Source organism: Oncorhynchus mykiss, chromosome 10, assembly GCF_057628025.1.
Source record: "Oncorhynchus mykiss isolate SJ-2025 chromosome 10, ASM5762802v1, whole genome shotgun sequence".
Classification (NCBI taxonomy): domain Eukaryota; kingdom Metazoa; phylum Chordata; class Actinopteri; order Salmoniformes; family Salmonidae; genus Oncorhynchus; species Oncorhynchus mykiss.
This window is the reverse complement of record NC_143031.1, coordinates 51,855,081-51,881,049: the sequence shown is the minus strand read 5'-3', so window position 1 is coordinate 51,881,049 and position 25,969 is coordinate 51,855,081. Positions and strand designations below refer to the sequence as shown.

Here is a 25,969-nt window from a genome sequence, read left to right as displayed (position 1 = left end):
TGAACAACTTGATGAAAACCAGTCAATATTCAGTTCCCCAAGAAAGTAGACCTCTGTTTACATCCCATACACTATCAAGCATTTCACACATATTATTTAGATACTGACTGTTAGCACTTGGTGGCCTATAGCAACACCCCAAAAGAAAAGGACAAGTTAACCTGCAGCCTCAACACTTCAATAACACTTGACATAAGATCTTCTCTAAGCATTACAGGGATATGGCTCTGAAAATATACAGCAACTCCTCCCCCATAAGCATTTCTGTCTCATCTATACATGTTATATCATTGTATTGCTACTGATGTATCATCAAATGAATTATATAATTATCAATCTAGTCTCAGAAATGGCTAATATATGAATGCTATCTCATGTTACCAAATGATTGATTTCATGACCCTTATTTCTGTCACGTTCTGACCTTAGTTCTTTTGTTATGTCTTTCTTTTAGTATGGTCAGGGCGTGAGTTGGGTGGATTGTCTGTGTTCGTTTTTCTATGTTGTGTTTTGTGTTTGGCCTGGTATGGTTCTCAATCAGAAGCAGGTGTCGTTAGTTGTCTCTGATTGAGAATCATACTTAGGTAGCCTTTTCCCACTTGTGTTTCGTGGGTGATTGTTTCCTGTTTTGTTGTTTGTGTCACCATTCAGGACTGTTTCGGTTTTCATTTCCTTTGTTATTTTTGTATTTTGTCATGTTCAGTGATTATTAAAGTATCATGGACACTTACCATGCTGCGCATTGGTCCGATCCTTGCTACTCCTCCTCAGACGAAGAGGAGGAAATCCGTTACAATTTCTAAGGCTACATATAGTAATATGGGCTATTTTCAGCCCTTTCCTGGGTAGCTTATCAGAGATAGACATGATATTGAAAGAGCAGACAAAGCAAGAGAAAACGGGGTTGAGGCTACGAACCCAAAAGGCTTGGCTCTCTCATCCCTTCCAGGCTTTTGGGTGGGATGGTGGACAATGAGCCTGTCATAGACAATGAGGATGTATGGAATGTCCTCACGCACAGATCAGTTCTTCCCTGTTCTGGCGCACAGCTTCAGGATAGTCCTTGTTGAGGAAGATTCCTCTCAAGTTCTTGGCTCTTTGCAGAACAGCTACCTTGTTTTGAACCTCAGGAACTTGACCACTATCGGCCTGGGCCTTTCACCTGGGCCGGTGGTGGGTTTTCCAGTCCTGTGGGCGCGCTCCATCTCAATCTTCCCGTGGTCCATCTTCAATTTCTCAGCGATCATTTCCCTCACTTTGTCCTCAGACTCTATCCAGGTCTCATGTGGAGATTCTGAAATTCCGTCCACAGCCATGTTGTTCCGCCTTGATTGTCCCTCGAGATTGTCTAATTTATCTGTCATTGTTATCATGGATTCACACACAGAACTGATGTCCTCTCTCAATGACTTACAGATTACTGTCATCTTGCCGTTCTCCTGTTTCAACTTGTCGAGCTCACCCTTGGAGAACTGTAAACAGTTATTCAGGTCCTGGACCTCTCTGGCCAGGTATTCCATTATTTTATTAGTAGAATCCATGAGAATTTGGACAAAACACTTGAAACTATTTTCTTGTTGTTGTAGCAACTGCTTATAGGTTTATTTTTGTTTGTTTAAAAGATCCTTCACGTGTGATAGAAAGACACCACTGGCACTGTCCTCAACGGTACTCCCATCGGCTTTGGTCTTTGTCATGGTAGCTAGCAAAGTATCTTAGGATGTTACTCCTCGCAGTTCCAGACAGGGCAGATCATGGGGAAAAAATAAAAACAACAAACAGCAGGGATCTAGACAGCCACAAACCTGGGACAATCCACGGTCCCAGCCACATTGGCTAACCATATCGCAGGCAGCGTTCTAGAACACCTCGCTAGCTTGATGTCCAGCTAGCTAGCAGCTAGGCTAGCTGCGACGCCAAAAAGCTCCTCAGACCCGTCCTTGGTCGGCAGGATAACTGGAAAGATACATGCAGTCCCAGCAACTGATGCCAACTGTGTTACGTGATCCAACATAAGAAGCTAGGTAGCTACAAAAAACTTTACCATATTCTTTTAAACAACTAACTTTCCAAATAAAGAAACCCAAGCTCTTCCTTATTCTCCGTACAACAGGAAGTGACTACATTAATTATAGCAGCAGTGTAGCTGTGAGAGTGATTCTTAAATTCAGCTGTCAAAGCTGGGTCCGATGATAAAACATGCCAGTGTTTCTTGACAGCATCTCCCACTTTTGTGAGTTCAAAGTATATGTGGCGGTGAACATTACAGAGTGTTCTTTAGCTCTAATGGGTCATTTTAGTAGAAGTTCAGGTCATGTTTTCCCAATGCCAAATGAAGAGCTTCATCCACACATTGTGGAAAGTAGCCTATTTTTAGAATCCTATTGCACATCTCTGCTGCTTTTTCTATATTGACCTCTGTGGAGTGTCATATATGGCGCAGTCTGAAAAACTGGCTTCTTGAAGTCCTCTTTTTAATGCTTCAAGGTGGAAGCTGTCCCCCTGTAATTTAGTATTTCTGTGTGTTTCCTTTCTATACAGTGTTGTAAACAGAGTTTCATTTGATTTCTCATTTCACATATCGAGGTAATGAACACTTTTAGAGTCACATTCAATAGTGAATTTGAGATTGGGGTCAATGTCATTGAGTAATGCCCTAAAGTCTGACAGCTCTTCTCCCGTTCCTCCCCATATGCACATTTTTTTGTCAATATATCGATACCACTTCAGGATTTTATTCAAAAATAGATTTTTGTTTTCATTGTTAACAAAACTATAATGTCTTAGCTCTTATTACTTATTTATATAATAAAAAAGATTCCGAATACAAGGAAGTGAACTGGAGCTTCACATTTACTAAAACGAGTTAGTACCAGAATAACATAGATCAACACTGCTCAATTCTTAAAGGGGGCATCAGTAATTGACAGAACATAACAAAAACGTTGTTCAAAAATACCCACATAAAGATTAACATAGCTCGGAGCGAATGTGGAGCCCATCGATGTTCCATTCATTTGGAGGTAGTATTCATCATCAAACCTGAAATAGTTATACGACAAAACATATTCAGCCAGCTCTAAAATCAAGTTTGTTGGTGTGTATTCGTTGGTATCTCTGTCTCTCAAATAGTGAGCTAGGGCTGTGATAAGAGAATTATGTTCTCCAGGTACATAACCCAATTTAATTATATTACTCTAAGTCTGAAACCCAGAGTTTGTAGGAAACTGGTTGAAATGAATCAGGCGGAGACCCAGCTACAATGGTCAAATGTTTATTCACGGGAACGTTCTAAAGTCAAGAATACAAAACAATTCATTTTATACTGACTTCTCACTCCCACACATTCACACAAACATACATACACACAAACATACGCACACACATGTCCTGCTACGCACACACTGTCTGTCTCACTACCCAGCCAACAGAGATGGTGACCTTGTCCTTGAGACGGAATGCTGGTATATAGACTCTTGACATCTAATGTGACCAAAATGCAGTCTTATGTTAATATCGTTATTAGTGAGATTTTGTTTATGAGGTATATAGAGTATTTTACATATGATGGAAATTCTTGCACATGAGATTTAATAAAATAGTCTACGAAGGTTGACAATGGCTCTAGCATTGAGCCTATTCCAGCAACCACTGGTCTACCCCATCACACCACTCTTATTAATCGTTACTCGAATAAAACAATGGGCCTTTATATACTCCCAGTAATTCTAAGCATGTCATTTCTGTGGGTGAATTCTGCAACAATTACTGTATTGTGATGTAGATTTGTTTTTGGCATTGCTTGATCTATTTTAAATGTAAAAATATCTTGTCTATGAAATTTAATTGGTGACTATGGAAACAAATAGAAATGAAATGAACAATGTTTTCAATATTCAACTTTATCCTCTGCAATACTTTTTACAGTACACTCTTTTGCGATCTACAACCTACAGTTGAAGTCGGAAGTTTACATACTGTCATGTACTGTCATGTTGTGTCTTGTTTCTGTCCTTTCCTTTCACCCTGTCTCCCTCTGCTGGTCGTACTAGGTTACCGTTTCTGTCCCTCTTTCCCCCAGCTGTTCCTTGTCTTCTCTGACTACCTCATTCACCCCCTTTCCCACCTGTTCCCTTTTTCCCTCTGATTAGGTCCCTATATCTCTCTCTGTTTCTGCTCCTGTCTTTGTCGGATTCTTGTTTGTGTGTCTCATGCCTGAACCAGACTATCATCGTGTTTGCTGCAACCTTGTCCTGTCCTGTCGGAATCTACCTGTCCATCTGAGCCCACGTGTGTTCATCATTAAAGAAACTCTGTTTGTTAATTCGCTTTTGGGTCCTCATTCACGCACCTGACAGAAGAATCCGACCAAGAATGGACCCAGCGACTTCGGATCCTCTCCACTCAGCCGTCGAGATCCAGGGAGCGATGCTAGGCAGACACGAGCAGGAATTGTGTGCTGCTCGACATGCCGTTGAGACCCTGGCCACCCAAGTCTCCAACCTCACAGAACAGGTTCACCATCTCCGCCTCGATCCACCGGCCACTTCCAGGGCTTTCGAATCTCCGGAGCCCAGAATCAATAACCCGCCGTGTTACTCTGGGGAGCCCACTGAATGCCGCTCGTTCCTCACCCAGTGTGATATTGTGTTTTCTCTCTAGCCCAACACTTACGCCAGGAGCACTGCTCGTGTCGCCTACGTCATATCTCTCCTTACTGGACGGGCTCGTGAGTGGGGCACGGCAATCTGGGAGGCAAGGGCTGAGTGTACTAACCAGTATCAGGACTTTAAGGAGGAGATGATACGGGTTTTTGATCGATCTGTTTTTGGGGAGGAGGCTTCCAGGGCCCTGTCTTCCCTATGTCAAGGTAATCGATCCATAACAGACTACTCTATTGAGTTTCGCACTCTTGCTGCCTCCAGTGGCTGGAACGAGCCGGCTTTGCTCGCTCGTTTTCTGGAGGGTCTCCGCGCAGAGGTAAAGGATGAGATTCTCTCCCGGGAGGTTCCTTCCAGCGTGGATTCCTTGATTGAACTCGCTATTCGCATTGAGCGACGGGTTGATCTTCGTCACCGAGCTCGTGGAAAGGAGCTCGCGTTCTCCGTTGCCCCCCTCTCCGCATCACTACCATCTTCCTCTGCCGGCTCGGGTGCTGAGCCTATGCAGCTGGGAGGTATCCGCATCTCGACTAAGGAGAGGGAACGGAGAATCACCAACCGCCTCTGTCTCTATTGCGGTTCTGCTGGTCATTTTGTCACTTCATGTCCAGTAAAAGCCAGAGCTCATCAGTAAGCGGAGGGCTACTGGTGAGCGCTACTACTCCTGTCTCTCCTTCAAGATCCTGCACTACCTTGTCGGTCCATCTACGCTGGACCGGTTCGTCAGCTTCCTGCAGTGCCTTAATAGACTCTGGGGCGGAGGGCTGTTTTATGGACGAGACCTGGGCTCGGGAACATGACATTCCTCTCAGACAGTTAAGGGAGTCCACGGCCTTGTTCGCCCTGGATGGTAGTCCTCTCCCCAGGATTCAGCGTGAGACGCTACCTTTAACCCTCACTGTTTCTGGTAATCATAGCGAAACCATTTCTTTTTTAATTTTTCGTTCACCTTTTACACCTGTTGTTTTGGGCCATCCCTGGCTAGTTTGTCATAATCCTTCCATTAATTGGTCTAGTAATTCTATCCTCTCCTGGAACGTCTCTTGTCATGTGAAATGTTTAATGTCTGCTATCCCTCCTGTTTCCTCTGTCTCTTCTTCACAGGAGGAGCCTGGTGATTTGACAGGGGTGCCGGAGGAATATCACGATCTGCGCACGGTGTTCAGTCGGTCCAGGGCCACCTCTCTTCCTCCACACCGATCGTATGATTGTAGTATTGATCTCCTTCCGGGAACCACTCCCCCCCGGGGTAGACTATACTCTCTGTCGGCTCCCGAACGTAAGGCTCTCGAAGATTATTTGTCTGTAGCTCTTGCCGCCGGTACCATAGTCCCCTCCTCCTCTCCCGCCGGAGCGGGGTTTTTTTTTGTTAAGAAGAAGGACGGGTCCCTGCGCCCCTGCATAGATTATCGAGGGCTGAATGACATAACAGTGAAGAATCGTTATCCGCTTCCTCTTATGTCTTCAGCCTTCGAGATCCTGCAGGGAGCCAGGTTTTTCACTAAGTTGGACCTTCGTAACGCTTACCATCTCGTGCGCATCAGGGAGGGGGACGAGTGGAAGACGGCGTTTAACACTCCGTTAGGGCACTTTGAATACCGGGTTCTTCCTTTCGGCCTCGCTAACGCTCCAGCTGTCTTTCAGGCATTAGTCAATGATGTCCTGAGAGACATGCTGAACATCTTTGTTTTCGTTTACCTTGACGATATCCTGATTTTTTCACCGTCACTCCAGATTCATGTTCAGCACGTTCGACGTGTCCTCCAGCGCCTTTTAGAGAATTGTCTTTTTGTGAAGGCTGAGAAGTGCTCTTTTCATGCCTCCTCCGTCACATTTCTCGGTTCTGTTATTTCCACTGAAGGCATTAAGATGGATCCCGCTAAGGTCCAAGCTGTCATTGATTGGCCCGTCCCTAAGTCACGCGTCGAGCTGCAGCGCTTTCTCGGCTTCGCGAACTTCTATCGTCGTTTCATCCGCAATTTCGGTCAGGTGGCAGCTCCTCTCACAGCCCTTACTTCTGTCAAGACGTGCTTTAAGTGGTCCGTTTCCGCCCAGGGAGCTTTTGATCTCCTCAAGAATCGTTTTACATCCGCACCTATCCTTGTTACACCTGACGTCACTAGACAGTTCGTTGTCGAGGTTGACGCGTCAGAGGTGGGCGTGGGAGCCATTCTTTCTCAGCGCTCCCTCTCTGACGACAAGGTCCACCCATGCGCGTATTTTTCTCATCGCCTGTCGCCGTCGGAACGTAACTATGATGTGGGAAACCGCGAACTGCTCGCCATCCGGTTAGCCCTAGGCGAATGGCGACAGTGGTTGGAGTGGGCGACCGTTCCTTTTGTCGTTTGGACTGACCATAGGAACCTTGAGTACATCCGTTCTGCCAAACGACTTAATGCGCGTCAGGCGCGTTGGGCGCTGTTTTTCGCTCGTTTCGAGTTCGTGATTTCTTATCGCCCGGGCTCTAAGAACACCAAGCCTGATGCTTTATCTCGTCTCTTCAGTTCTTCAGTAGCCTCCACTGACCCCGAGGGGATTCTCCCTGAGGGGCGTGTTGTCGGGTTGACTGTCTGGGGAATTGAGAGGCAGGTAAAGCAAGCGCTCACTCACACTCCGTCGCCGCACGCTTGTCCTAGGAACCTTCTTTTCGTTCCCGTTCCTACTCGTCTGGCCGTTCTTCAGTGGGCTCACTCTGCCAAGTTAGCCGGCCACCCTGGCGTTCGGGGTACGCTTGCTTCCATTCGCCAGCGTTTTTGGTGGCCCACCCGGGAGCATGACACGCGTCGTTTCGTGGCTGCTTGTTCGGTCTGCGCGCAGACTAAGTCCGGTAACTCCCCTCCTGCCGGCCGTCTCAGGCCGCTTCCCATTCCCTCTCGACCGTGGTCTCACATCGCCTTAGATTTTGTCACCGGACTGCCTTCGTCAGCGGGGAAGACTGTTATTCTTACGGTTGTCGATAGGTTCTCTAAGGCGGCTCATTTCATTCCCCTTGCTAAGCTTCCTTCTGCTAAAGAGACGGCACAAATCATCATCGAGAATGTTTTCAGAATTCATGGCCTTCCGTCGGACGTCGTTTCGGACAGAGGTCCGCAATTCACGTCTCAATTTTGGAGGGAGTTTTGCCGTTTGATTGGGGCTTCCGTCAGTCTCTCTTCCGGCTTTCACCCCCAGTCTAACGGTCAAGCAGAACGGGCCAATCAGACTATTGGTCGCATCTTACGCAGTCTTTCTTTTCGCAACCCTGCGTCTTGGTCAGAACAGCTCCCCTGGGCAGAATACGCCCACAACTCGCTTCCTTCGTCTGCGACCGGGCTATCTCCTTTTCAGAGTAGCCTCGGGTACCAGCCTCCGCTGTTCTCATCTCAGTTCGCCGAGTCCAGCGTCCCCTCCGCTCAGGCTTTTGTCCAACGTTGCGAGCGCACCTGGAAGAGGGTCAGGTCTGCACTTTGCCGTTATAGGACGCAGACTGTGAGGGCTGCTAATAAGCGTAGAACTAAGAGTCCTAGATATTGTCGCGGTCAGAGAGTTTGGCTCTCCACTCAGAACCTTCCCCTTCTCGCAAGTTGACCCCGCGGTTCATTGGTCCGTTCCGTATTTCTCGGGTCATTAATCCTGTCGCAGTTCGACTTCTTCTTCCGCGATACCTTCGTCGCGTCCACCCGGTCTTCCATGTCTCCTGTATCAAGCCCGTTCTTCGCGCCCCCGCTCGTCTTCCCCCCCCCCCCCCATCCTTGTCGAGGGCGCACCCATCTACAGGGTCCGTAGGATTTTGGACATGCGTCCTCGGGGCCGTGGTCACCAGTACCTCGTAGATTGGGAGGGGTACGGTCCTGAGGAGAGGAGTTGGGTTCCCTCTCGGGACGTGCTGGACCGTGCGCTGATCGATGATTTCCTCCGTTGCCGCCAGGCTTCCTCCTCGAGTGCGCCAGGAGGCGCTCGGTGAGTGGGGGGGTACTGTCATGTACTGTCATGTTGTGTCTTGTTTCTGTCCTTTCCTTTCACCCTGTCTCCCTCTGCTGGTCGTACTAGGTTACCGTTTCTGTCCCTCTTTCCCCCAGCTGTTCCTTGTCTTCTCTGACTACCTCATTCACCCCCTTTCCCACCTGTTCCCTTTTTCCCTCTGATTAGGTCCCTATATCTCTCTCTGTTTCTGCTCCTGTCTTTGTCGGATTCTTGTTTGTGTGTCTCATGCCTGAACCAGACTATCATCGTGTTTGCTGCAACCTTGTCCTGTCCTGTCGGAATCTACCTGTCCATCTGAGCCCACGTGTGTTCATCATTAAAGAAACTCTGTTTGTTAATTCGCTTTTGGGTCCTCATTCACGCACCTGACACATACACTTAGGTTGGACTCAAAACTAGTTTTCCAACCACTCCAAAAATGTTAATGTTAATAACAAACTATAGTTTTGGCAAGTTGGTTAGGACATCTACTTTGTGCATGACACAAGTAATTTTTCCAACAAATGTTTACAGACAGATTATTACATTTATAATTCACTTTATCAAAATTCCAGTGGGTCAGAAGTTTACAAACACTAAGTTGACTGTGCCTTTAAATAATTGTAGACCTCCACGAGTCTGGTTCATCCTTAGGAGCAATTACCAAACACCTGAAGGGGCCACGTTCATCTGTACAAACAATAGTACGCAAGTATAAACACCTTGGGACCACGCAGCCATCATAACGCTCAGGAAAAAGACGTGTTCTGTCTTCTACAGTTGAACGTACTGGTGTGAAAAGTGCAAATCAATCCCATAAAAACAGCAAAGTACAAAAGTATCTATAAAGCGAGTCCTATATCGACATAACCTGAAAGGCCGCTCAGCAAGGAAGAAACCACTGCTCCAAAATGTAATAAAAAGCCAGACGACTGTTTGCAACTGCACATGGGGACAAAGATCGTACTATTTGGAGACATGTCCTCTGGTCTGATGAAACAAAAATAGAACTGTTTGGCCATAATGACCATTGTTATGTTTGGAGGAAAAAGGGGGGGGGGGGGGGCTTGCAAGCCGAAGAAGCAACTCCACAAGCAGTATCATGTTGCGGGGCTGCTTTGCTGCAGGAGGGACTGGTACACTTCACAAAATAGATTGTGTGGATATATCGAAGCAACATGTCAAGACGTCAGTCAGGAAGTTAAATCTTGGTCGCAAATTGGTCTTCCAAATGGACAATGACCCCAAGCATACTTTGTGGCAAAATGGCTTAAAGACAACAAAGTCAAGATATCGGAGTGGCCATCACAAAGCCCTGACCTCAATCCCATAGAAAATGTGAAAAAACTGAAAACGCGTGTGAGAGCAAGGAGGCCTGCCAACCTGATTCAGTTACACCAGCTCTGTCAGGAGGAATGGGCCAAAATTCACCCAACTTATTGTGGGACGCTTGTGGAAGGATACCCAAAACGTTTGACTCAAGTTAAACAAATTAAAGCTAATGCTACCAATTACTAATTGAGTATACAGTATGTAAACTTCTGATCCACTGGGAATGTGATGAAAGAACTAAAACCTGAAATAAATCATTCTTTACTATTTTTCTGACATTTCACATTCTTAAAATAAAGTGGGGATCCTAACTGACCTAAGACAGGGATTTTTTACTAGGATTCAATGTCTGGAATTGTGAAAAACTGAGATTAAATGTATTTTGGCTAAGGTGTATGTAAACTTCCTACTTGAACTGTATATACTGACGTGAGCCTACATCTATGTTCCCTCTAAGCTGTTCGGTGTGCGGGCACGCAATAGTCAGAGACTGCCACACAGCTCCCTGGGACTGCCATGCTGTACACAGAAGAAATATCAGCAAACTAAGAAGCACGAGATTGAACTTCACTCAACATTCTAGAGCTTTCCCTTTTAGTTAACACTATTAACGTTTCCCTTTACTATGGCAATTGTGATTGAATCAACACATTTTTAGTCACTTTTAATGCAACATACTGAAACAAAACAACTATGGAAGAGATTTTGCTGTAGGCAGTAGAATTCTATTACGCATGAATCAGCCCATACTCTACAGACCAGTGCGGCATAACCAGTTAGAGCTGCAGTATTTAATTTGATATTTTAATTAACCTTTATTTAACTAGGCAAGTCAGTAAAGAACAAATTCTTATTTACAATGATGTCCTACCCAGGCCAAACCCGAACGACGCTCATGGTCGGTTGTGATACAGCCTGGAATCAAATCAGGGTCTGTAGCGACACCTCTAGCACTGAGATGAAGTGCCTTCGATCGCTGCGCCACTCAGGAGCCCTATATGCAAATAGAACATTTCTATTTATGGATCTGTTCCATTTACTCTGAACAGGACTGTGTTTACAGCTGTGATCGTGAGTAGATGCACTTGTTTTGAGATCAAAGGTGGGGCAACAGTACCAGGCAGCAGGCAGGTTCAGGCAGAGGTCGATAATCCAGAGGGGGGGGCAAAGGTACAGGTCGGCATGGTCAGGGACAGGCAGAGTGGTCAGGTAGGCGGGCTCGAAGTTAGGACAGGCAAGGGTCGAAACCAGGAGGGCGAGAAAAGAGAGACTGGAAAAAGGATCTGAGACACAAAATGCTGGTTGACTTGAACAAACAAGACGAACTGGCAACAGACAAATGGAGAACACAGGTATAAACACACAATTGATAATGGGGAAGATAGCCGACACCTGGAGGGGGGGTGGAGACAATCACAAAGAAATAGATCAGGATGTGACAACCTCCTTGTTTGAAGGACAAGTGGATGAACAGGTTAATGGTCAAGCCATGCATGTTTTTTCCCCCAAAGTCTAATGGAATGTAGGCCTACATTTAACTCCACACATTGGCTGCTACTGTAGGCTGAATAGCTATTTCCATGTTATTAAAATGTTATGCATATGCATTTTGTCTATCGTTTTCGATGGTATGCCACTCTGTTAGGTCTACATTATGATCAAATAGCCATAGTAGCTTACTTGGCCACTGTTAAAACTAACTTATCTCTTCCTCTTCCTCTCTACTGCCACCACAGCCTACATAACAAACACAGGTACCGGAGTCGGGACAGACAGTTTCCCTGTGATCGTTAACTTTGTGACTGACAGGTGCCTGTCCTGTCAATAGATCACTAGGAGATGCATTTTGTTCATTCTAGCAGGGATGGGCAACACCAGTCCTCGGGGGCCTGAGTGGTGTCACACTTTTTTCTCATCCCTAGCAAACACAGCTGATTAAACTAATTGCATTCTAAACTGAAGATCATGATTAGTTGAATATTGGATTCTGGTGTGTTAGCTGGGGCTGACACCAACCGGGCCCCTAAGGACTGGAGTTGCCAATCCCAGTTCGAGTGGGAGAAGGCTAACTTTTTTTCTGACTTAGTAGCCTTAGTAGCCTAATTAATTTGGAAAATTGGAAAAAAATAGGCTATCCGGCTGAAAATGAGTGTGTTAACTGCTGTATAGCAGACAGAAAGCGCTAGTGGAAAACACTCGTTAACACAAATATTAGCGTCTTAGTTCTTATTGTGGGACTCTAAAAACAAGTGTGAAGTTAGCAGCATTAAGCATTCAGCCTATTATAATCATTGAACATGCATATTGGACTGATCAGTCTAAACTAAATATTGTGCTCCCATGAAATGGGGTATCAGCCTACCCAGTGACACCAACAGAACACAACTATGTAGAGTTTACACATATTAGCATCTTAGGTCTTATTAGAGAACTTTAGCTGTGGGAAATCAGCTCACTATACAGCCTATTGCACATGGATATTTGACTGTACAGCCTAAGCTAGAGATTGTGCACCCATGAAATGGGGTGTCAGCCAACTCAGTAATGCCCATAGAACACAACTGTGAAGAGTTTTCTCTAATATTAGCTTCATAGCACTTATTGTGGGACTTTGAAACTGTTCTGAAATGAGTCACATTCAGCTCATAAGTCTGTCTACAATGTACTGAAAATGCATATTGCAATGTGCAGCCTTAGGTATGGATCTTGGATCCATGAAATAGGGTATCAGTCTACTCAGTGACATCCAGATATTGCAATTCTGAAGAGTTTACACAAATATTAGCATTGTAGCTCATAATAGGGAACTTTAACTATGGGAAATCACCTCACTATAGACCTATTGCGTGTATTGACATTCATATTGCAATGTAGAACCTTACCTATGTATCTTGGGTCCATGAAATGGAGTATCAGCCTACTGTTCATGCAGGAACCAATGGGGTGCTTGGGGGGATTCAGGCAGGTACCAATGTGAGGCTCGAGGGAGGGGGGGGGGGGGGTATTCAAGAGGAACAAATAAGAGATCAATCTCAGTCATTTAAGTTTTTTGCAAGGCAAACATAAGGCCCCAAAAGGATTTGTGAAAGTATTTTGTGGTGGTGATTTTTCTGGTGGTAAGACTATGCATCTGCTTGGTGTATAAACAGTTCACTGTCAATGAGGCCTTGTGTGGAGAACTAAGATGTATTTACTGAGCTTAATCAGAGCAAAAATCTCTTGCCAAGTCTAAACAGTCTTCATAATTTAATTTTATAATCTAGCAATAAAGCACGAGGCAATGTGATATATGGCCAATATACCACAGCTAAGGGCTGTTCTTATGCATGACGGTTTGGTTTGTGTGTCGTGGGACTCACAGCATCCTAGAGGTTCAAGAGACACACAAATAAAAGTATCTATCATTTTTTTGCAGATGCGACCATCACACCGTCTAGTGATGCCAAGCCAAAGGAGCTCAATAAGTGTAACCAGCTAGAGCTGAAGGGTCTGGAGTCTATCGCCCCTCTGGTGCGGTCCGTGGAGGAGACCCCAGAGCCCATCGCCACAGAGGTGTGTGGGACCATCCCAACCTGGATCCGAGGCAGCCTCCTCCGCAATGGCCCAGGGAAGTTTGAGTTCGGAAACCAACAGTGAGTCACACCTTTAGCCACATTTTTTGGAACAACTTGCAGCCTTTAGACCAGTAGAATAAAACAAAAAATAAGTATAAGTAGGCTACACATTGGCATAACAAGGATGGGTTTCAGAGACATACATCAACACATATCCTTTTTAGCAGTTCACCACCAAACTATTTTACATTTAACAAAAAAAATATAAGGACGTTAGGCTGTTTCCAGACCTGTTTGTGCTGTCTTGCCAACTCCTGTAGTGCTATGGACAACAACCATAGGAGTTGGCAAGACAATAAAAACAGATCTAGAACCACGCTATACGGATGGATGCATGATAAATCCACTTCCACTTTATTCATGACTAATCTAATCTGTCTTCCCTGTCCTATTCTATCCACTAACCTTGAACCTATCCCTAACCTTTAACCCATAAGAGTCTAAGCCATGTCTAGGGGGGCGGCTACTAAGCTATATTGAATTGTTTTATGACGGTCGTACCAGGATCATTTAGCTATTTGATTTTGAATTTTAAGATCCCTTGAAGACCCCCTGTTATTAGCCCACATGAATAACACATTGAATAACACATTCACTACATGGAACAACAGATTGTTCCCCCTAAAAATCTAAAGGAAGATTGTTCTGAAGTGTCTGCACTATATCTGAGAGATGTTTTTTTATTTTTTATTTACCGAAACCCTTTTTTTTTCACTAAACAGACTCCATATATCCTTCCATAAATTTTGGGGATAGGTAATTGGGGACCAGACAAGTCTTGAAGCCTGTGTGCATTCTAAAGCAAAACAACCAACATGTTCGTGAGCGTCTCACCATATATTTGTTTGTAGTCCAAACAGTTCGGACACTATAGACAGACGTTGGTAGATCAGCTGTACCGATTTCAGACTTGTCCCACATCAGACGAAGTGTAGATCAAAACAGAGAACACCATAATGTTCATAAGAGTCTCATCTTTCCATATAGGTGTCATATTAGTTTGTAGGCTAAACAATTCGGATGCTACAAACGATTTTGTGAGAACCCAGTTTGGTCTGACAAACACTGATCTAGAGATGTCACCTCTCTATTTTATTTAACTTTTATTTAACTAAGCAGACGTGGTGGATTGAGACGCATCCAATGCAAAAAAACAGATGTCTCTAGCTTAAATTGACAGACTTTCATGGGGATATTTTTATTATGCTAATTAGATTTACTCAGGGGCGCAGACATCAATCTTAGGGGGTTTTAACACTTTCCCTTGCCCTTACCTATCCCCACTGTCCTTTATTCTTCAGCTACAACCACTGGTTTGATGGGATGGCCATGCTGCACCAGTTTAAGATTGAGGATGGCAAGGTGACCTATAGGAGTCGCTTCCTGCAGAGTGATGCTTACAAGAAGAACAGCGAGAGGAACCGCATCATGGTGTCAGAGTTTGGCACAGTGGCCATGCCCGACCCCTGCAAGAACTTCTTCCTGCGTTTCCTCTCTCGCTTCGAGATGATAGGTGAGTCACAGTCACAGAGAGTGGAGAGGGGGTGGATATAAACCAGTCAGCTATACACATTTTATTTTGAGAAACACTTTACACTTGCACTTACACCTAGTAACTTTAATTAATACGGTAACAGCATTGTCTTTATACATTTCATCATAGTTTTGCAGTTGCATAGTAGTTGACCGGTTGCTGATTTCCTCAAAAATTATTGCTTTTAGACAGAGACATAACTTACTCAGTGTGTTGTTGTACCATTCAGTGTCTATGTCTTCACTCCTAAAGTAAATGTAGGCAATGCATGCATTGCAGCTTAGGGTTATGTCAGGGTCAATGTACAATAACAAGTACAGGATGCACATACTATGTCTAAAATGAGTTAACTCCACACCAGACTTCAGAAACTAGGCCATGTGGATCATGCAGATATTACGGATACTGTCTAGCCTTCCCTCTGAAGCAGATACTTTTATTTAGTCAAATAGACAGTTGGCAACTCATCCCTTACAGGATTAATGGACACATTGTTAAACAAACATTACAATGATTCTTACAATTATTAATCTAGTTTTCTGCGCAGTACGCACCGCATATTAAGAAATTAAAATATCAATAAATAATAGTAGATAAGGTTATCCAAGCAATAACAATTACCCCCAAGCAGCAAAAATAAATAAACACTGATGAATAATTACAAATAAATGAAACGGAAGAAAGCATTTAAACCCAGTTGGGCCTAAAGAGAGGTTTGAAGTGGGAAAGATAGGCCTACCTACATGAAAACAATCTATACATACGTGCTCTTTTATGTCTGGAGTTAAAAATGACATGACAGATAGAGCACAGTGTATATCTACTGAACCTGATCAAATCAGGTTTCCTTTATATTAAGAATATAAATGTCTCTCCATTTTATTTGACCTGCACTTGTATGCCGATGATACTGTTGTATATGCCTTCGCCCCCATGGTTGACCAGGCTCTATCTGAACTACAGAAATTCTTCCTTCATTGTATTGAAGAATAACATTATTGACCAGGCCTCTTCGCGCTCTTCGAGGTCTAAAAGACCCGAAGGAAGCCCCCCGAGGACGAACGCGAGGTCGACCGCGAGGACGACCGCGAGGACGAAAACGATGAAGCCTCCGAGGACGAATGCGAGGTCGACCGCGAGGACGACCGCGAGGACGAACGCGATGAAGCCTCCGAGGACGAACGCGAGGACCAATGCGATGAAGCCTCCGAGGACGAACGCAAGGACGAACACAAAGACGAACGCGAGGATGAACGCGAGGAAGAGACTGCCTCGGCTCGAGCCCAAAGGGAAACGACACTGCTGCTGTCGAAAAACGGCAAAATCAAATGGTTGCGAATGCAAATGCGATCTGCCACGCCGGGCCGGATGAGACTCCGGGCCCCACGGCCTACGCCGTGTCGCGCGCCCGCGACATCGCGTCCACCTTCCACCTGTTTGTCACACCGGAGATAAAAAGGATAATTGTGGGCATGACGAATCTGCACGTGGCGAGAAAATCAGGCGACGACGGCTGGCGAGCCATGGTCGCCTCCGACCTGTGCGCCTACGTAGGGCTGCTGATCCTAGCGGGCGTCTACAGGTCCCGAGGCGAAGCCGCGGCCAGCCTGTGGGACGCGGAGAGCGGAAGGACCGTGTTCCGAGCCACCATGCCACTCAAGGTCTTTCACAGGTACTCGAGGCTGCTGCAATTCGAAGACCGCCGGTCGAGACCCGCGAGGTTCACCACGGACAAACTCACAGCCATACGAGAGGTCTGGGACCTGTGGCAGGAGCGGCTGCCGGCCCTCTACAACCCGGGGCCCGAGGTGACGGTGGACGTGTGTGTGTATGTGTGTGTGTGTGCGTGTGTGCGTGTGTGCGTGTGTGTGCGTGCGTGCGGAGAGAGCTAGTATATGTATAACGTAGCACTCATTGGCCCCAACGAGCCGATTATGACACCAATCTCTTCTCCCCTTGCCAAAGGCCGCTGTCCTTTCCGTCAGTACATCCCCAGCAAGCCGGCGAAATACGGCATCAAGTCGTGGGTGGTCTGCGACGCAATGTCCAGCTACAATTGGAAAATGCAAGGTGCAAGGCGTCCGGCGGATGCCCCGAGAAGAACCAGGGATGTGCGTCGTCCTCAATCTGACAACGGGACTGAGCGGTCGCAACGTCACGTGTGACAATTTCTTTACCTCCTACGAACTGGGACAGCGGCTCCTCGAGAGGTACCTCACCGTGGTGGGCACCGTGAGAAAGAACAAGGCCGAGCTCCCGCCGGCGCTGCTCGAGTCAAAGGGCAGACAGGTCCTGTCCTCCAGGTTTGCCTTCACGCCCACTGCCACTCTAGTGTCCTACCTGGCAAAGAAAAACAAGAACGTTCGCCAGCACAGCCCAGTGCGGAGCCTCCGGCTATGATCGGTGATCTGGTTCGTCTGCGGCCCGGTTCCTCCAGTGAAGGTTCATGCACCAGGGCCACCAGGGGGGGTGGGGGGGTACTCCAGACCTGAACCCAATAGAAAATCTTTGGAGGGAGCTGAAAGTCTGTATTGCCCAGCGACAGCCCCGAAACCTGAAGGATCGGGAGAAGGTCTGTATGGAGGAGTGGGCCAAAATCCCTGCTGCAGTGTGTGCAAACATGGTCAAGAACTACAGGAAACATATGATCTCTTTAATTGCAAACAAAGGTTTCTGTACCAAATATTAAGTTCTGCTTTTCTGATGTATCAAATACTTATGTTATGCAATAAAATGCTAATTAATTACTTAAAGATCATACAATGTGATTTTCTGGATTTGCAAAATCTGCACCTGACAGGACTGTTTCGGTTTTCCCTCTTTGTTATTTTGTTTGAGTGTTTTGAGTAATACATTTATCGTAAACACTTACCACACTGCGCTTTGGTCCACTCATTCTGACATGAGCCGTGCCAGATGTCTTCACTATCATTCTACAATGTAGATAATAGTCAAATTAAAGAAAAACCCTTGAATGAGTAGGTGTGTCCAAACTTTTGACGTGTACTGTATATATATAGAAACAGACAGACAGAGACAGACAGACAGACAGATAAATATATATACACATAAACTCAGCAAAAAAATAAACGTTCCTTTTTCAGGACACTGTCTTTAAAGGAGAATTAGTTAAAAAAAAAAAACTTCACATATCTTCATTGTAAATGGGTTAAACACTGTTTCCCATGCTTGTTCAATGAAGCATAAACAATTAATGAACATGCACCTGTGGAACGGTCTTTAAGACACTAACAGCTTACATACAGTAGGCAATTAAGGTCACAGTTATGAAAAATACTGACTCTGAAAAACGGCAAAAGAAAGATGACCAGGGTCCCTGCTCACCACGTGTAACAACACCTGCACACGATCGGTACATCCGAACATCACACCTGCGGGACAGGTACAGGTTGGCAACAACAAATGCCCGAGTTACATCAGGAACGCACAATCCCTCCATCAGTGCTCAGACTGTCCACAATAGGCTGAGAGTGCCTGGACTGAGGGCTTGTAAGCCTGTAGTAACGCAGGTCCTCACCAGACATCACCGGCAATAACGTCGCCTATGGGCACAAACCCACCGTCGCTGGACCAGACAGGACTGGCAAAACGTGCTCTTCACTGACAAGTCGTGGTTTTGTCTCACGAGGGGTGATGGTCAGATTCAGGTTTATTGTCGAAGGAATGAGCATTACACCAAGGCCTGTACTCTGGAACAGGATCGAGGGTCCGTCATGGTCTGGGGTGGTGAGTCACAGCCTCATCGGACTGAGCTCATTGTCATTGCAGGCAATCTCAACGCTGTGCATTATAGGGAAGACATCCTCCTCCCTCATGTGGTACCCTTTCAGTGGGCTAATCCTGACATAACCCTCCAGCATGACAATGCCACCAGGCACATTGCTCATTTTGTGCATGATTTCTCGCAAGACAGGAATGTCAGTCTTCTGCCATTGCCAGCGAAGAGCCCGGATTTCAATCCCATTGAGCATGTCTGGGACCTGTAGGATCGGAGGGTGAGGGCTAGGGCCATTCCCCCCAGAAATGTCCGGGAACTTGCAGGTGCCTTGGTGGGGTAACATCTCAAAGCAAGAACTGGCAAATCTGGTGTAGTCCATGAGTAGGAGATGCACTGAGGTACTTAATGCAGCTGGTGGCCACACGAGATACTGACTGTTCCTTTTGATTTTGACCTCCCCTTTGTTCAGGGACACATTATTCCATTTCAGTTGGCCACATGTCTGTGGAACTTGTTCAGTTTATGTCTCAGTTGTTGAATCTTGATATGTTCATACAAATATTTACACATGTCACGTGACAGTGAGAAGACGTTTCTTTATTTACAGTTGAAGTCGGAAGTTTACATACACTTAGGTTGGAGTTAATAAAATTCGTTTTTCAACCACTCCACACATTCCTTATTAACAAACTATAGTTTTGGCAAGTCAGTTAGGACATCTACTTTGTGTATGACACAAGTAATTTTTCCAACAATTGTTTACAGACAGATCATTTAACTTATATTTAACACTGTATCATAACTCCAGTCCGTCAGAAGTTTACATACACTAAGTTGACTGTGCCTTTAAACAGCTTGAAAAATTCCAGAAAATAATGTCATGGCTTTAGAAGCTTCTGATAGGCTTATTGACATCATTTGAGTCAATTAAAGGTGTACCTGTGGATGTATTTCAAGGCCTAACTTCAAACCCAGTGCCTCTGCTTGACATCATGGGAAAATCAAAAGAAATCAGCCAAGACTTCAGAAAAAAAGTTGTAGACCTCCACAAGTCATTCTTGGGAGCAATTTCCAAACACCTGAAGGTACCACATTTATCTGTACAAACAACAGTACGCAAGTATAAACACCATTGGACAGCGTCATATCGCTCAGGAAGGAGACACTTTCTGTCTGCTAGAGATGAACGTACTGTGGTGCGAAAAATGCAAATCAATCCCAGAACAACAGCAAAGGACCTTGTGAAGAGGAGGAAACATGTACAGAAGTATCTATATGCACAGTAAAACGAGTCCTATGTTGACCTAACCTGAAAGACCTTCAGCAAGGAAGAAGCCACTGCTCCAAAACCGCCATAAAAAAGCCAGACTACGGTTTGAAACTGCACATGGGGACAAAGATCGTACTTTTTGCAGAAATGTCCTCTGGTCTGATGAAACAAAAATAGAACTGCTTGGACATCATGACCATCGTTATGTTTGGAGGAAAAAAGGGGATGTCAGATATATGTGTATAGGTGGCAGGGAAGTCAGGCGCAGGAGAGTCAAACTGAGTGTAAAATGGAGTCTTTTAATAAATGTCCAAAGTAACATACTCCATTCCATAACACTAAATGGAAAAAATGAATATAAACAAATATGGGTACGAAGACCCGTCGCGCACCTATACAAACAACACTACACTGACAATAAACAATCTCTGACAAAGACATGAGGGGAAACAGAGGGTTAAATACACAACAGGTAATGAATGGGATTGAAAACAGGTGTGTGGGAAGACAAGACAAAATCAATGGAAAATGAAAATGGATCAATGATGGCTAGAAGACCGGTGAGGTCGAACGCCGAGCACAGCCCGAACAAGGAGAGGCAAGTCGTGACGCGCGGCTCCAGCTGCGCGTCGACACCGGCCTCGGGGACGACACGGAGGGCGAGGTGCAGGGCGATCCGGATGGAGACGGTGGAATTCTGATAACATGGAAGGATCTAACACGTCCTCCACCGGAACCCAGCATCTCTCCTCCGGCCCGTAACCCTCCCAGTCCACGAGGTACTGAAGGCCCCTCGCCCGACGTCTCGAATCCAAAATGGATCGAACAGAGTACGCCGGGTCCCCCTCGATGTCTAGAGGAGGCGGAGGAACATCACGCACTTCAGCCTCCTGGAGCGGGCCAGCCACCACCGGCCTGAGGAGAGACACATGGAACGAGGGGTTAATACGGTAATTAGTGGGCAGTTGTAACCTATAACATACCTCGTTCACTCTCCTCAGGACTTTAAACGGCCCCACAAACCGCGGACCCAGCTTCTGGCAGAGCAGGCGGAGGGGCAGGTTTCGGGTCGAGAGCCAGACACTGTCCCCTGGTGCGAACACTGGGGCCTCACTGCGGCGACGGTCTGCGCCAATTTTCTTGCGCCTTATGGCACGCTGAAGGTGGACGTGGGCTGCCTCCCAGGTTTCCTCAGCGTGCCGAAACCAATTGTCCACCGCAGGAGCCTCGGTCTGGCTCTGATGCCAAGGAGCCAGAACCGGCTGATACTCCTTTTCAATGTGTATTAGGGTAAGGTTAGTGGAGTGACGTAGCGAGTTCTGAGCCATCTCTGCCCAGGGCACGAACTTCGCCCACTCCCCCGGCCGATCCTGGCAATAAGACCGCAGAAACATACCCACATCCTGGTTAACTCTCTCCACCTGCCCATTACTCTCGGGGTGAAAACCTGAGGTAAGACTAACCGAGATCCCCAGACGCTTCATGAACGCCTTCCAGACCCTTGATGTGAACTGGGGACCCCGATCAGACACTATATCCTCAGGCACCCCATAGTGCCGGAAAACGTGTGTAAACAGGGCCTCTGCAGTTTGTAAGGCCGTAGGGAGACCGGGCAAAGGGAGGAGACGACAGGACTTCAAAAACCGATCCACAACGACCAGGATCGTGGTGTAACCCTGTGAAGGTGGAAGATCAGTCAAAAAATCCACCGACAGGTGCGACCACGGTCGTTGAGGAACGGGTAGAAGTTGTAGCTTACCTCTGGGCAGGTGTCTAGGAGCCTTGCACTGGGCGCACACCGAGCAGGAAGAAACATAAATCCTCACGTCCTTAGCTAAAGTGGGCCACCAGTACCTCCCATCAAGGCAGCGCATTGTCCGACCTATCCCAGGATGACCAGAGGAGGGTGACGTGTGAGCCCAATAGATCAATCGGTCGCGGACAGCAGTCGGAACGTACAGACGACCAGCTGGACACTCAGGGGGAGAGGGCTCTGCACGTGACGCCCGCTCAATGTCCGCGTCCAGCTCCCACACTACAGGCGCCACCAGACACGAAGCTGGGAGTATGGGAGTGGGATCCATGGATCGCTCCTCTGTGTAATACAGCCGAGACAATGCGTCTGCCTTAACGTTCTGGGAGCCTGGTCTGTAAGAAAGAGTAAACCCAAAACGAGTGAAAAACATGGCCCACCTTGCCTGGCGAGGATTCAGTCTCTTCGCCTGCCGGATGTACTCCAGATTGCGGTGATCAGTCCAGATGAGAAAAGGGTGTTTAGCCCCCTCAAGCCAATGCCTCCACACCTTCAAGGCTTCTACGACAGCTAACAGCTCTCGGCTTCCCACATCATAGTTTCGCTCCGCCGGGCTGAGCTTCTTCGAAAAGAAGGCACAGGGGCGAAGCTTCAGTGGCGTACCCGAACGCTGAGAAAGCACTGCTCCTATCCCAGCTTCGGATGCGTCCACCTCCACTATGAATGGCAAAGAGGGATCCGGATGAGCCAACACAGGCACCGAGGTAAACAGAGTCTTCAGGTGCCCAAAAGCCCTGTTCGCCTCAGCCGACCACCGGGCCCCCCTTTAGCAGTGAGGTAATGGGAGCGGCCACCTGACCAAAACCCCGGATAAACTTCCGGTAGTAATTGGCAAACCCCAAAAAACGCTGCACCTCCTTTACCGTGGTTGGAGTCGGCCAATTACGCACGGCTGTAATGCGGTCGCTCTCCATCTCCACTCCTGAAGTGGAAATCCGATGCCCTAGGAAGGAGATGGATTGTTGGAAGAACAAGCATTTCTCAGCCTTGACATATAGATCATGCTCCAACAGGCGACCAAGCACCCTGCGCACCAGGGACACATGCTCGGCACGTGTAGCGGAGTATATCAGAATATTATCGATATACACCACTACACCCTGCCCGTGCAGGTCCCTGAAGATCTCATCTACAAATGATTGGAAAACTGATGGAGCATTCATCAAATGGCATGACAAGGTACTCATAATGACCTGAGGTGGTGCTAAATGCTGTCTTCCACTCATCACCCTTCCTAATACGCACCAGATTGTACGCACTCCTGAGATCCAATTTTGTGAAAAAACGTGCCCCGTGCATTAACTCAATAACCGTATTGATCAGAAGTAGCGGGTAACTATATTTCACTGTGATTTTATTTAGACCTCGATAATCAATGCACGGGCGTAAACCGCCATCCTTTTTTTTCACAAAAAAGAAACTCGAAGAGACGGGTGAAATGGATGGCTGAATGAACCCCTGATGCAGGGATTCAGAGACATAGTCTCCATAGCCTCCGTCTCCGCTTTTGACAGGGGATACACGTGACTCTTGGGATATGCAGCGTCTACCAGGAGATCTATCGCACAATCCCCCCGTCAATGGGGTGGTAATTGAGTCGCCTTCTTTTTACAGAAGGCGAGAGCCAAATCGGCATATTCGGGGGGAATGCGCACGGTGGAGACCTGGTCTGGACTTTCCACCGTAGTAGCACCAACGGAAACCCCTAAACACCTACCTGAGCACTCTCACGACCACCCCGTGAGAGCCCTCTGTGGCCAAGAAACAGTGGGATTATGGCAAGCTAACCAGGTTAGGCCTAGCACCACAGAATACGCAGGAGAATCAATAAGGAAAATACTAATCTTCTCCTTGTGACCCTCCTGCGTTATCATACACAAAGGTGCGGTTACCTCCCTGATAAACCCTGACCCTAATGGTCGACTATCTAAGGCATGAATAGGGAAAGGCATATCCACAGAAACAATAGGGATCCCTAAACTATGAGCTAAACTTTTATTAATGAAATTCCCAGCCGCACCTGAATCTACTAGCGCCTTATAATGGGAATATGCAGGGAAAAATCAGGAAAAGAGACAGAGACAAACATTAGTGCAACAGAGGGCTCTGGATGAGAATGGTGCCTACTCACCTGGGGTGATGCCAGAATGCCCTGCCTGCCTTCTCTATTCCCAGAGGAACCAACCCGGCACCGACCAGCAGTGTGCCCTCTGCGACCATGAATGGTGCTCGAGCGGGAACACCCTCCGGTCTCCCTGCTTACCATCCCTCCCAATTCCATAGGTTCGGGAGAGAGGGTGCGGGAGGATGGAACAACCAGACCCCGATCTAGACGTCCACGAGTAGCCAGCATGTTGTCCAGCCTGATGGACATGTCCACCAGCTGGTCGAAGGTGAGGGTGGTGTCTCTACAGGCCAGCTCCCGACGGACGTCCTCGGGTAGACTACAACGGTAATGGTCGATCAGGGCCCTGTCGCTCCATCCAGCGCCGGCAGCTAAGGTCCTAAACTCCAAAGCAAACTCCTGTGCACTCCTCGTCTCCTGCCTCAGCTGATAGAGGAGCTCACCAGGTGCTTTGCCTTCGGGTTGATGGTCGAATACTATCCGGAATTGGCGGGTGAACTCCTCATAATGGTCCAACGCCGCATCCTCCCTTCTACACACAGCGCTGGCCCATTCCAGGGCTTTCCCGGTGAGGCATGAGACGAGGGCGTAACTCTTCTCACGGTGAGATGGTACTGGGGAGACCGTGGCCAGATACAAGTTCAGCTTAAGGAGGAAACCCTGGCAGCCGGCAGTATCTCCGTTGTATCCCGTGGGTAGGGATAAATGGATCTTTGGTTCCGGAGGGGAAAAAACGTTCAAGGGAGATTCCGGTTGTGGTGGTGGTGGCGCTGGAGAAACTCCCTGTCTCTCCCAGCGATCAAAATTCTGGACAATGCGATCCATAACGGAGCTTAAACAGTCAATCTCCTCTGCTTGTTCCCGAACGCGTTCCTCCACCTCCATGAGCGTAGTGTCCTATCCTGCTGACTTCATATATAAGGGTCAGAGATTTTGTCAGATATATGTGTATAGGTGGCAGGGAAGTCAGGCGCAGGAGAGTCAAACTGAGTCTTTTAACCTCTAGCACTTAGCCATCGCGGATCCGGGATCGTGAATACAGCCTCAAGCTCATTACCATAACGCAACGTTAACTATTCATGAAACTGCTGTTCACAAATGCTCTCCATCCAACGTCACTGAGCTCGAGCTGTTTTGCAAGGAGGAATGTGAAAAAATTTCAGTCTCTCGATGTGCAAAACTGATAGAGACATACCCCAAGCGGCTTACAGCTGTAATCGCAGCAAAAGGTGGCGCTACAAAGTATTAATTTAAGGGGGCTGAATAATTTTGCACGCCCAATTTTTCAGTTTTTGATTTGTTAAAAAAGTTTGAAATATCCAATAAATGTCGTTCCACTTCATGATTGTGTCCCACTTGTTGTTGATTCTTCACAAAAAAATACAGTTTTATATCTTTATGTTTGAAGCCTGAAATGTGGCAAAAGGTCGCAAAGTTCAAGGGGGCCAAATACTTTCGCAAGGCACTGTACATACATACATTCATACATATACATACATATCTTTAAAAAAAATCCTTTATTATTTTCCACCCTCCCCTAATTGGACTAAACTAATGACCAACCACACTTAGGCTTCTACTTCCATCTTATACATACCATATATATTTTACAGACACAATCCATTTTACAATAGTTATATTTTGTTTGTTTTTAGTCTTGTCCTTCCTCTATCCTCAACCTCTCTAATCTATTTCTAATGCCCATCTAGTTTGACATATATTTGCTATATATTTAAAACTGGGTTGTTTCACAAAATTTCTGAACCTATATACATTTTACGGACACAGTATATTATACATGAGTAATCTTGTCGTTATTAGTACCACCCTTCAGCTCCATTCAACCCCTCCCATCTATCTCTTAACACCGTCCATTTTGGATTTCTATTTGCCATGTATTTTAAATGTGCTGTGATGTTTCACAAAAGATCTGAACCTT

At 46.5% G+C, this 25,969-nt stretch overlaps 1 protein-coding gene across 1 annotated transcript in view; it reads left to right on the top strand.

The window, feature by feature from the left end:
• The window catches only part of bco2a (beta-carotene oxygenase 2a), a 116,058-nt gene that overhangs the window by 12,184 nt on the left and 77,905 nt on the right, over positions 1 to 25,969 (top strand). The window contains exons 2-3 of the mRNA XM_021618973.3: positions 13,351 to 13,567; positions 14,851 to 15,062. Coding sequence (XP_021474648.2) covers positions 13,351 to 13,567; positions 14,851 to 15,062 — 429 coding nt within the window. The remainder of the gene's footprint in view (positions 1 to 13,350; positions 13,568 to 14,850; positions 15,063 to 25,969) is intronic.